At 40.1% G+C, this 13,126-nt stretch overlaps 1 protein-coding gene across 2 annotated transcripts; it reads right to left on the bottom strand.

Annotated features, from left to right (window-relative positions):
• Positions 1–8,960: 8,960 nt before the first annotated feature.
• LOC121769884 (protein ALTERED PHOSPHATE STARVATION RESPONSE 1-like) lies at positions 8,961–12,621 on the bottom strand. 2 transcript variants are annotated; one of them, XM_042166649.1, is made up of 6 exons: positions 12,529–12,621; positions 11,281–12,366; positions 11,101–11,178; positions 10,611–10,810; positions 9,933–10,156; positions 8,961–9,805 (listed from the first exon to the last, which is right to left on the bottom strand). In XM_042166649.1, the coding sequence occupies exons 2-6, from the start codon at positions 12,218–12,220 to the stop codon at positions 9,136–9,138; spliced, it is 2,112 nt and encodes a 703-aa protein (XP_042022583.1). In that variant the 5' UTR covers positions 12,221–12,366; positions 12,529–12,621; the 3' UTR covers positions 8,961–9,135. The 2 variants fall into 2 exon arrangements, with proteins under 2 accessions (XP_042022583.1, XP_042022582.1); XM_042166648.1 differs by having other exon boundaries at positions 12,524–12,616.
• Between the last annotated feature and the right edge of the window lie 505 nt (positions 12,622–13,126).

The raw sequence follows: 13,126 nt of genomic DNA, 5'->3' as shown, positions 1-13,126 counted from the left end.
CCGAAACTTGCTTCCATCTCCATGGATTTCCCGATTGGTGGGAAGATATGGAGAAATCACGACAGAATCGAAACCGGAATGGAGGAGGCAGGGCGACGGCGGCAGCAGCGCTTGGAGACCGAGCTACCAACGCCGCCAACACGGCGGGCAGCATCAGCGAGCCAAAGCCGACGGGAAACAATCGTCTGACGAGCAGCAACGGTGGCGACCGAGAATCAACCGCATCTGCATCCCTCGCCAGAGCGTGGTCAGAAGGTAACCATGGATCATTGACCAACGCCGGCGACGCTTCGACCGGAGGGGAATTGAAAGGGGATCCGGCGGGGTCTAGGGTTGGAGAAGAAGGTTATGCGGCGGATCGAAGGGTTGGGGGAATTCATATCCCTGAAATCCCTAAATTCGAAATCCACCCCCAACACACTTCTAAATTTCAGATTGGCCCCCATCACTCTTCTAAATTCCACTTAAGACCCCATCCCTCAAAACCTACCCAAAAGCACCCCAGAACTTCTGCTATTTCCGAAAATCACCCCAAAACTTACATAAAATACCAAAATAACCCCAACAGTCCCAAACACTTACAAATGAACCCCAACCTTTCTCCGAACTCCAAAATTGACCCAATAAACTCCTACGAGCCACCTTTTTATCCCAATATACCGTGTCATAATTGCTTCAAAGCCTTAGCCTTTACCTCAAGACAAATCTGTTCAAAGAATTTGACATGAAAGACCTCGGCCCGCTGAAGTACTTCTTGGGAATCGAAGTATTGAGATCAAGGCATGGAATATTTTTAAGACAGAGAAAATATGTTCTCGATCTACTGGCAGAAACCGGCCTTTTAGACTGCAAGCCAACCGATACACCAATGATACCAAACCATGGACTTAAGATTGTTGAAGGAGCTGAATCTACAGATCGAGAGAATATCAAAGGCTGATAGGAAAATTGCTTTATCTCTCACATACCAGACCAGACATTGCATACGCCGTTGGAGTTGTTAGTCAGTTCATGCACCAACCTCAAGAAGAACATATGAATGCAGCCTTACGAATCGTAAGGTACCTCAAGGGCACATCAAACTTTGGAATATTCTTAAAGAGGGAAAGGACCTTGAAGTGGATGGCTATACAGATGCTGATTGGGCAAGTAATCCAGTCGATAGAAAATCAACCGGCGGATACTTCACATTCATTGGAGGCAACCTGGTAACTTGGAGAAGTAAGAAGCAAAAGGTCGTTGCCTTATCTAGTGCTGAAGCAGAGTTCCGAGGAATCAAAAGTGGACTCATGGAGATTATGTGGCTAAGAAGACTGCTTACCGAGATCGGTTTTTCCCCAAGCCGTAAGAGTAGGCTATTCTGCGATAATAAAGCAGCGATCAACATATCAGAAAATCCAGTACAACATGACAGAACCAAACATGTCGAAGTCGACCGTCACTTCATTAAAGAAAAACTGGAAGGAGGAATTATAGAGTTTCCGTTTGTTCCATCAGAAAAACAATTGGCTGATATCCTAACCAAGGCAGTAAATCCGAAAAGCTTTAGAGAAATATTGACCAAGTTGAACATCGGAGATACCATTGCTCAACTTGAGGGGGAGTGTCAAAAGATAATGGCAACGACTAGTTAGCCAAATACCAAGTACCAATTACTTGGTAATTGTTTTTACATTAAATTGGTAGTATTTACCTAGACATACATTTATTAGTGGGAGTTCCTAAGAGTTGTAATTTCCCTATAAAAGGGAATGTTTTGTATCAAACTAAATACAACACAAAAGGAAATAAAAACATCTTCATCTACAAACTCCAGCCACCATGAATCTTCTATCCCTCGTCTCTCTCGATCACCATCTTTAAGAGAAAGGCAATCGATGAATTGTAGAAATCATTTGATTAAAGATTACAGCGCCACTGCATTAGGTTAAAGTTTTTCCAAAATTGGTGCTCTTAATTGCAGAATGGGTGAATGAGAAATGATTATTCATTTCTAATTTAGTGGGAGAGAGTTATAGCAGCGTGGGAGAAATGACAAGCATATGAAAAATTAAGAACAAGCATATGAAAAATTTTGAACAAGCAAATAGTCAGCCATTAATAAGCAAACATATAAAATTAAATGACAACCAAGCAAATAACAAAATAGAACCATGCACATTTAACCACAATTACACAATGTTCTGAATCTGTAGCACAATAAGCAATTGGTAGGAACCATGGTATACATAGTCATGTATTTCAAAAAGTAATAACAAACAAACAATCAAGCACATCTCACCAAGCAAAGATTAAAACAAAATCAAGCACATCTCACCAAGCAAACAACACAATTAAAACAAGCAAACAACACAATTAAAACAAGCAATTACCAAATCTCACCAAACCATAAGCAATCCAGAAACAAGAATTCTTTCTAAGTGCTGGTGCAGAAACGTAAGCAAAAGATTCATACAAATGCAATCCAGAAACTGATAGGGTATGAATCAATTTTAACAACCCTGCAAAAACGCAAATCACGGTCTTTCTTCCGTTCTCCCTAAAAGGCTATAGCTCAGGAATTTAGTATGCACAAAGCAGTATCAGTCGGATATGGAATGGAGCAAATTAGGGAACAATAGAAACAAGAACCAATCAACACAAACACTAAGCATGCTGAATTTTGCAGGGATGCTGGTGATAATCAGTCCGGAAAAAAAAAAAAGCAATAGCACGATAATCACTACGCAAATTGGGGAGAGAGAATGGATTCAGTTTTGAAGTAATGGGAGAGAGTTATTGCTAAGTGGAAGAGAATATGAATCAGCGCCTAAATTTACCGAGATTTTTCTTCCCCGTATCGATTTTAATTTCAGGAAAAAGACATAATTACCCTTATAAGCAACAAATTTTGAACAACCAAGAAATCCGTACTCTATTCCTACAATTCAATCTCAACAATCTATATAGGAGATCAGATGGCTATAAATGTTGTTACATTGTCACTTTAATTAAGGTGGCACCATAGTGTAGTCGTGATCATATGATAACCCCTAAATATCGTAATAACCTTATAATCAAATCTGGACCACACATATTTCTAATCATGAGGTTGAGATTCAAACTTAGATTTACTTCATAAAAAAAAGCGCGGGGTAAACTGTCATTTCTCTCATTTAATTTCTGAATTTTGCCAAATATCACGTAAAATGATAAAATGATAGGTTTATTGCATAGAATGATAGTTTTGCCGGATAGAATGATACTCCGAGTTGATAAAATGATACTTTTGACTAAAATGATAAAATGATAAAATGATAGGTTTATTGCATGGAATGATAGTTTTGCCGGATAGAATGATACTCTGAGTTGATAAAATGATACTTTTGACTGACTGATAAAATGATAAAATGATAGGTTTATTGCATAGAATGATAGTTTTGCCGGATAGAATGATACTCTGAGTTGATAAAATGATACTTTTAGGTTATAAATGTCAGGTTTACTGCATAAAATGATAGTTTTGCCGGATAGAATGATACTTTCAGACGATAGAATGATAGTTTTGCCGGGTAGAATGATACTTTCAGCCGATAGAATGATAGGTATTTTTGGTGTGTAAAATGACATTTTTATTTAATAAAATGATACTTTTACCTGATAAAATGATAATCTAAGCGGATAAAATGACAGTAACCTTATAAAAATGATACTCTGAGTTGATAAAATGATACGTTTACTGCTTTGTAGGTTTGTATATTATGTATTGTGCCGATTATATTAGTTTTATTGCATAGAATGATAGTTTTGCCGGATAGAATGATACTCTGAGTTGATAAAATGATACTTTTGACTGACTGATAAAATGATAGGTTTATTGCATAGAATGATAGTTTTGCCGGATAGAATGATACCCCGAGTTGATAAAATGATACTTTTGACTGACTGATAAAATGATAAAATGATATATGTTAGGTTTATTGCATAGAATGATAGTTTTGCCGGATAGAATGATACTCTGAGTTGATAAAATGATACTTTTGACTGACTGATAAAATGATAAAATGACCAAAATTCAGAAATTAAATGAGCGAAATTTGGATACGTAAATTTTATCATGAGCGAAATGACATATTTACCCCCGTGCTTTTTTTTATGAAGTAAATCTAAGTTTGAATCTAGACCACGTGATTTTAAAAATGTGTGGTCCAGATTTAGTTATAGGGTTATTACGGAAATTAAGGTTATCATTATAATGCACCTCTATATATATATATATATATATATATATATATATATATATATATATATATATATATATATAAAGGGGAGCATTAGGGTGCCACCATAGTTAGAGTGGCACCCTACCACTAATTTGATCCGTCAGATTTGGTATATGGACGCTTGAGATCAATTTATTGAAATAGAGTCCGGATTGCTGGATAATGTAGTGGATATTGCTATCAAGGGGTGATTTGGTCAATTACTTTATTTGAAACCTAAACTGATTTAGCTAACATGCAAATACTACTTAGCAATACTGCAATATTCATAGAGTAACACTGCAATCTGGTAAGGTAAAAAACTAATACAAATTATGCAGACATGTAACACTGCAATATTCATAGAGTAACACTACAATGTTCATAGAGTAAGACTGCAATCTGATAAGGTAAAAAACTATTACAAATTATGCAAACACGTAACACTACAATATTCATAAAGTAACACTGCAATGTTCATAGCTTAAAACTGCAATCTGGTAAGGTAAAACTATTACGAATTATGCAGACACGTAACACTGCAATATTTATAGAATAACACTGCAATATTCATAGAGTAAGACTGCAATCTGGTAAGGTATAAACAAATACGACTACAATCTTCAAGTACTTCAAAACGAACTAAGTGATCTCTTATTCATTTTGTCTGCCACAATTTCTAGAGTCATGGAGACACATCTTCCATACCGACGCACTAGTTTGGTCATCAAATCTACGACCTTCTCCTTCATTGACACCAAACAGCTTGTAGAATGCTTCCTGAACTTGCAATTGAATGCAATTAACCATATGTAGACTGCAATATGTAACACATAATGCAGCAATCTGGTAAAACCAGAGGATAACCATAAGAAATTATTTCATACAAAATACGAAATACAGAAAAGAAACAGAGAGAAATGCCATAAAATCATAGGTCAACATTTTGCATTATGCCTTATGAAGTAGAACACTACGCAACCATATAACTCAACATAAGCTGAATTAGTTCAGATAGTATTGACTGCACTATATAATTATCTAAACAGCAAGATGTAATACGCAAAACAGCAACTAGTACATAGAAAATACGAAATATAGAAACATAGTATTGCCATAAAATCGTAGCCTACATGTTCTGCATGATTCCTTACTCAACCAAAAACTTCTCATCAACCAAAATCAAACAAAACTCAGCAACCAATATTGTACATAATCAACTAAACAATTTACGCTACAATCTGAAAAAATCGACGAACATTAAATTACTGAATCTGACAATAATCGATAGCGCAACAACACATGAAGAATCTATCGAGAATTGATAATCTGATAAAGCTCGCCTTCTAGAAAAACACCGAAATAAAAGTTGATAATCGTAGGGTAGTGAAAAAATAGAGCAATATAAGATTTGAATTACTTACCATTGGAGTCTTTGGTTACATTTTTTTCTGTCGATCAAAACCTACATAAAAAAGAGAAGTAATCAAAAAACAGTAATTAGCACTAATCAACACAAAAACAACAAATCTAAAATTGCAAATTCAGCTATACAGAATCATGACCTGTTAGCGACAATTCCAGCATCGAGTTCTCAAATCTCAGAGTCGTTTCAAATCTTAGAGTCGTTCTCAAACCCACTCCATTTCGTCCAAATCTCATAGTCATTTCAAAATGCGAACACATACATGCGGTTGAAGAAATGTTAATAAAAAATGAGTTTAACTACGGAATGAGAAATCTAAATCGGTTGAAGAAACTAGTAGAACAACTTACATTTTGAAAAATCTTTCTGATTTGAATCCATTTGTTCGAAGAAGGAATGAGGCGACGGAATGAAAGAACTGGATGTTGACAACGACGGAATGAGGCGACGGCGACGACGATGGCGACGGAGTAAGAAATCTGAAATTTCGAGAAGAAGAGAATAGGAGCAATGGCGGGAGATGAATTGAGCAAATGAGGGAGTAATTCAAACATTAACCCTAATTATATTTGTTAAATGTCCATTATACCTCCGCCTTCTTATAGTGAAGTAAATGTTTAATATAGTGAACTGATTTCTCCTCCAATTTCGAAAATCACATAGGTTAATATAAGCCCTTGATATCTTGATCTTGTGGCTGATATTTATTCTCTAGTTATGCATTTAATAGGCACTTTCCATATATCACTACTCTATATATATACGGTATATATATACTCACTCCGTTTCTAAAGAATATGCATTTTGGGGTCGGCACGGGTTTTGATGTAAAATTGGTAAAGTAAGAGAGATATAGAGAGAAAAAGTAAATAAAGTATTGTTAGTAGAGAATGGGTCCCACATCATTAGAGAGAAAAGACTTTCCAAAATTAGAAAATGCATATTCCTGTGGAACGGACTAAAAAGGAAAGAGTGCATATTCTTGAGGGACGGAGGGAGTACTATATCAAGGTTAACATAATAATAATGTTGTTTTTATTTTATCAATTACTATTATACTATTCGAAATCAATAAAATTAAAAATTTTGAGTCGCCCGTTTTAGCGCACGTGTTAATACTACATGCCGAAAAATAGTTGTTGTATTAATAGTATGCAGAGGGCGCGTTTTAGCGCACGTGTTAATAGCATCCGCAATGGCAGACGTCCACGCGGAATTCCCACCGGCGTGCGGGAATTCCATAGCAGACGTCCGCCATTGCGCGTCCCAGGCACGGATACGGAATTCCGCGAAGGAATTCACAGTTCCGCGGCGTTCCGCGGAATTCCGTGCGGACATCCGCCATTGCGTTGACGCTCGCGGAATTCCCGTTTAATGCATTAAATATTTTTTTGCGGTTCTTATATATACATCCCGTTGAACTTCATTTCATTCGCACCACTTGTATCAACAAGTTTCTCTCTAAAAATACATTTCTTGTGAATCAACAATGGAGCACCACGACAGTGATTCACCCGCCTCGAGCGAGTCACCAGCGCCCCATTTTTCCATCAGCGGGAGTACGCTGATGTCTGCTGCGATGCCTCAAATGCCAGGGATGATGCCCCAGTCTCAAATGCCACCGGGAATGAAGACCGGGTACTACAACATGTACCCGCCGTGGTACGGGATGATGCCCCAGATGCCCGGGGCGAGTACGGGGATGATGCCATAGATGCCGGGGATGATGCCCCAGATGCAGGGGTCGCCTTCGTTGCTGGGCGGGGGGGGGGGGGGGGGGAGGGGAGTAGGCGGGGGTCCCCCAATCGCCGGTCGACAACGTCTATTGGCCCTTTATGGATTTACTGGCGACGGACAACCCGCCGAGTTCTCCTCTCGAGACTCAGTTCGCTGGCGTCGACACGTTCTCGTTCGAGGAGTTGGGGCTTTCTCCGGTCCGGGATACTCCCTCCAGCGCACCACAGACGACGGGGAGGACGGGGCAAGGGACGGGGCGTCCCGGTGTACCGAGGTGAGGTGGGGGAGGGATCTAGCGGGAGCAAGATAACCGTCTGGAGCATGGACGAGTGCGTCGCGCTGGCGAATGAGTGGATCAGTGTAGTGGAGGATCCATACGTCCGGGCGAACCAGCACATCGACCGGATGAGGTGGCGCATTAGCAAAGCTACCTCCAGTTCAAACCGCAAGGGGGGAAGGCGCACAACTCGGAGCAATGTCGGAAACAGTGGGAGCGGTTGAAGAGGCAGCTCAGCCGATTTACCAGCATTTACACAAACAACCTCCGCTCGGCAACCAGCGGAATGTCTGCCGAGGATGTGAAGCTGCTGGCCCATCAGCAGTTCCCCGACACTGAGAAGGGATTCGGGGAATTCAAGTATTGGCCAGTGTTTCTTGTGGTGTAGTCTTCGCCCAAGTTCACTGCGGGTGTTGAATCCGGCTGGTCGAAGCGGACGAAGATCAGCGCCTCCGGAGAGTACAGTAGGAGTGCTGGTTCCGCGGAACTTCCCCCTCCCGAGTCAGAGTTCCCCATACCCACATCGGAGGCGCATCGCCGTCGCCCGGTTGGGCAAAAATCCGCTGCGCGGATGTCGAGGGTAAGGACCAGCAGATCCGCCGAGGCCCCATCGACAACACCCCCCAAAACGATCTCGAGAACCCCCTCATTCGCCCGCATTGCCGCACATGAAACCTTGTTACGTGCGATGGTTGAGTGGCGCCAAGCGACCGACCCCCATTACAAGAGGAAGCTTAAGCCCCTCCTCGATAGTATGCGTCGCGATTTGGGGCTCGACGGGATGTCGGACGATGACGGCGACGGCGGCGACGGCGAGGGGGGCGGCGGCGGGGAAGGCGAGAGGACCGGCGACGAGGAATCCGAGGAGTGAGAAGCCGGTTTTTATTTTTATGTACTGTTTTTAGTAATTATGTACTTTTTTTTAATGAAGTATGTTTTTTTATAAATAAAGTTGTTGCATTTTCTCCGTATTCGCTTCGAAAATTTAATTCCGTAAATTGTTTACTTCCAGAAATTGTCTAATTTGTGAATTTGTGAATTTTTTTTAATTGTGGGAATTTCGCAGGGAATTCCGCCACTGTGCAGTGAGAATTCCTTATGACGTGGCAGTGCAGTGGGAATTTCTTATGACGTGGCCGGAGGTGTTTTTGGGAATTCTGCCGGAAATTCCGCACTACTGTTGATGCTCTAAGTAGAGGTAATTTTTTTGACATTCATGGTAAAAGGTAAATGAGAGATATTGACAGATAAATTAAAAAGAGTACTCCACAAAAGAACATAAAACTCAAAACAAGATGAAATTCAAGCAAGAATAATTTCAAAAGATTTCACCCTCAAAACGAGATCTTTACAAACATTCTCTGTTAAAAATTGCCAATTTCTCGATAAAATCTCTCCCAAAAAGCACAATAATTTACAGATTACATCTATCTTCATCCATGACTCGATATTTGTCAAATGCTATAAGATCTTGGTGGTTCTCTGTAGTTCTCATACGCATATCGAGCCGTATCACATTTCTGACAAATATCTTCGCACATTTTCACCGAAGCCTCAGAGAATTTCGTCAGCCTATCGAGAACCTTTGTCAAACTCGGCTGCACACAGCTTATGTGCGATGGTCTGTCCCCGTCCTTATCTTCTTCGACTTTGTCATCTGCTTCGTCAGTCTGGGACTCGCCCGTGTTCCCTGCCTTGCGCGGCTCTTCCAACTGGTTTCTGACAGTGCGTCGCAGGTCGGCCAGGAAGGCTTTGATAGCGTCGCTGACTTCTTCAGATGGCAGAGATTTGATCCCAGCTGACCAGTCCCGACAGAGGACGAAGATAGATGGTGCCAGGGTGCGTCGTGGGGGGGAGAAGACCCGTCTTCCCTTTCGTTCCCGTGGTTGGAGAATGCAGTTCTGCAGCCAGCTGTTGAGAGCTTCCACGTAAGATGTGTAGCTGTTGATCCAGTCAGCAAAGCTTAGGCCGAAGTACTCAACCTCTTCTTGGAGCTGGTTTATGATCTGCCTCTGTGTTTCGCCTAGTGGAGCTACTGCCGAGCTTTTGGTGTGGTACGCTAACGAGATGGTGATGTACTGTGAATGATGGCATTCGAGCATGGCTTTCCACATCGTTGTCAGTCTGGAAATGAAATTCAATATAACAATCAAGAATAGCTTTGGATGACAGAACAGGTCCAACGTGAACCGAGACATATGATGATGACGACTAGAAATCTTTTGATCGAGAAATGAAAAATCCATCTTACCCTTGAATAAGTTCTCGGAGCTGTGGGAGCAGCTCTTCGTCCCGCATTTTCTCTATCCGTTTCGATATTGAGTCAACAGCATGAAACGCAACTCTAATTCTTGAATGGAGATCTTTCACAGCAGCCCGAGTTTTGTCAATTACTTGAGGGCTAAGATCCTTGGCAAATTGATGCCGGAGCTGATCACACTTTCGGTCATATTCTCGCTGTATGGACTCACTGGCCTACAAAGACCAAATTCAGGAGCGATATCCAGAAATTAGGTTTCAGCAATCACATCTCTGCTCAGATCTAAAGCATTCATGGGGCTTCAAATCATAATTGATGGCAAACATTCATATAATAGAGTAAAACATAGAAGCTGAAGCAACTTTAAATGTCATGCAAATAGATTCTTTAAAAGGTTTGCATGATTTGGTGGAAAGCAAGGGCTGATTGATCGATACTTGAAAATGCACCTAATCGTATGCAACTTTTAAGTAGTGAAGCAAGAATTCTGCTCTGCTCTTCCAACTGAATTATCAATACATTAATACATAGTGAGGTTACTGTAAACAATGCAGAAAATTATGCATATGCAATAAAAACTGAAATGAAATTCGGAATACTGAATCATCAAAGATAAAAATGTATTACTCAAACATTAATCATATGACAAGTAGGTAGGAGTTCAAATACCTTCACTTCATCATATAACTTTCTTTCCCATGCGTAGAGTCTATCAAGTGTGGAAGAGTGACTTCCAGAAATCATGCAGAACTCGTCAATGTATTCACTTCCACTATCATCATCATCCTTCATTGCAAGAGGGTTCCTAGAAGAAGAAGATTTTGATGATGTCGTCCTCTTCCAAGTGATTACCTTGGTAACAATTTGATCTGGCATTGTAACATATGTTAAGAGCAGAACATTATATTCAATTCTTGTGCAATATGGATTGGTTATAAATATTAACTTTTCAATATAAGTGATATGAGATTCCCAACTTCAGTCCATGCTATTTACATGATGAAGTTAATGCAATTTGCCATAAATAGCAATAATTGAAGTCATCACGACACCGCCTAATATTTTACAGTTTATAAATAACGAATAATACTCGGAATTATGATCAACACCAAGAAGCACAAAAACACATGCAAAAAGCTCTTGCATCAAACATACATACCATCAGATATATTAGCCCTTCCACCTTGGCAACAACTTGCTCCGAAAGAGGTCAAATACAGTGAGGCTGATGAAGCTCCTAAAAATACAGAACTGCACTATTAATTCTCACATACTACACAGGAAAAGCAAGCCCCATTCTCCGGGACATCACATTTTGGCATAAAAAGAAGTTCATTACCTCTGGCTTCAGCATACCCAACATGAATTTTGTTGGCCTCAAGCATTCTTGAGACCTCCCTTCCTGATTCAGAAGCTCTAAAGAATCGGCTATCAATGTCCTTAGTGCTAGAGAGAAAATCTTTTGCCCTATGTGTTATAAACTCAGAAGGATCCTCCCTTTCAGCACATATATCATTTTCCACCAAAGGCTTGTTCATCTTCGAATTAGATTGCCCTGCAGACGCCTTACCAGCCATTTTCCCACTCGCCTCTTTCCCAACACCCATATCCTTCACTTCACCCTCAACCCTTTGCTGACTATTCCCCGATCTCCCATTCCCATTCGTAGGACTCTCCAATTTGGGAGTCATGGAGCCCTCGTGTTCATGAATCCCATTCCCTCTACTAAAATCAAACTCCTTCCCAGAATCGCCATAAACACCCGCCTCATCAGCATCAACATTCCCATCTTCCCCTAGAAACCTAAAACTCTTGTCAGCTGGGTCAAAGTAATCCCAACCAGAGTCATCCGGAGGCGGAGGAGGTGGCGGAGGCATTGAAAATTCGCCCTCCTCGACAAATGCATTCCTGGTATTCAACTTAACAGTAAACGCAGTAGCCCCAGAGGACCTCATATAACTAACCCTAGCCTTCGAGAGGGGGCTTCCGTTGGAATCGGAGGCACCACCAGGGTGAGACGGAGAGGGGGAGGGGAACGACGAGTGGGAGGGGGTTTTATCGAGCTCTGTGGCTGAAGCAGATAGAGAGGTTTCCACCAAAACCTCAGCCTCTGCATACCTCCTAAGGGAAATTCCTAGGTTTCTAAGAGATTGAACATACGATACATGTGCAGCTGCTAAATCATACCTAGAATCAATCGCTTGCTTGATAAACCTTTTCCTTTCTCTACACAGCTTCAAAGCACTACTCCTCTCACCTTTTGAATTTGCTATTCCCATCCCTTTCCCCCAAATTCAAATGATCTGACCTAGTTCATACCAATTCCCCTCTAAACCCTCCACACTTCAATTTCTCACTATTTCAATTTTCAACGCATTAATCATCAACATTTTCTCTAATTTCACTGCTTCCTCAAATCCTTCACCTAATTAAGAGCAAAAAACAAAAAACTGTAAACAAATATAAACAGCTGAGTTTCAACTTTCGTCACAAGTGAAGAAGAGATCAATGCTAAAAAAAGTAACCAAAAAGAAAACTAAATGCAAATCGGAAAATCCACGAATTAAATCACGGAAGCTCACTTTACTTTTTGCAGAAGAGCTGGTTTTAGAGAGAGAGAAGCTGAAATGGAATGTCTTCTTTTTCAAAGCACAAACATTTTGTTTTGCTGCGCTTTTTGAGTGGGTTCGATTTTTATTTTTTAATGTCAATATTCTATTTATAATTTTTAATCATTAGAAACAAATTTATTATTCAAAAAATAAATAAAATGTACTGTGACGTGACCAAAATACCCCTGGGATTTCCCATCTAACGGCTACCTGCATATCTCTATTTTCAAAGGCGCTTTTATAATTGTTGTGTTGTCTTGAAATGTACTACCATAAATGCCCCTAATGTAATGTTTGGTTACTTTTGAATTAAATAGGTGTATTTTTTTGTGTTGGATTAATCACCAGAAATTAATGGCATAATTCTGTATTTGTCGTACACGTCAGATCTGCTCAAATATTCTATTTTTGTTTTTTTTTTTAATTGGAGAATCTGAATTGAAAGATGTTGGTGACGAATATGCAATTGCAAAGGTATATCTGAGAGTCTCTAACATTTTTTAGAAAGTCTAAGATTCCTAAGCATCTTATTTTGTTATATTTACTTTTTTCAGATGCTGTTAAATTGCATTT

Source organism: Salvia splendens, chromosome 16 (genome assembly GCF_004379255.2).
Source record: "Salvia splendens isolate huo1 chromosome 16, SspV2, whole genome shotgun sequence".
Lineage (NCBI taxonomy): Eukaryota > Viridiplantae > Streptophyta > Magnoliopsida > Lamiales > Lamiaceae > Salvia > Salvia splendens.
Note: the sequence above shows the minus strand (reverse complement) of the source record. Positions and strands in the feature narration are given on the sequence as shown.

Coding starts and splice junctions, on each gene's coding strand:
- LOC121769884 (XM_042166649.1), bottom strand. CDS start 12,220: ATGGGAATAGCAAATTCAAAAGGTGAGAGGAGTAGTGCTTTGAAGCTG. Junction 10,811..11,100: donor AAGGGCTAATATATCTGATG/GTATGTATGTTT, acceptor TTACAATGCCAG/ATCAAATTGTTACCAAGGTA. Junction 9,806..9,932: donor CTCCGAGAACTTATTCAAGG/GTAAGATGGATT, acceptor TTTCATTTCCAG/ACTGACAACGATGTGGAAAG.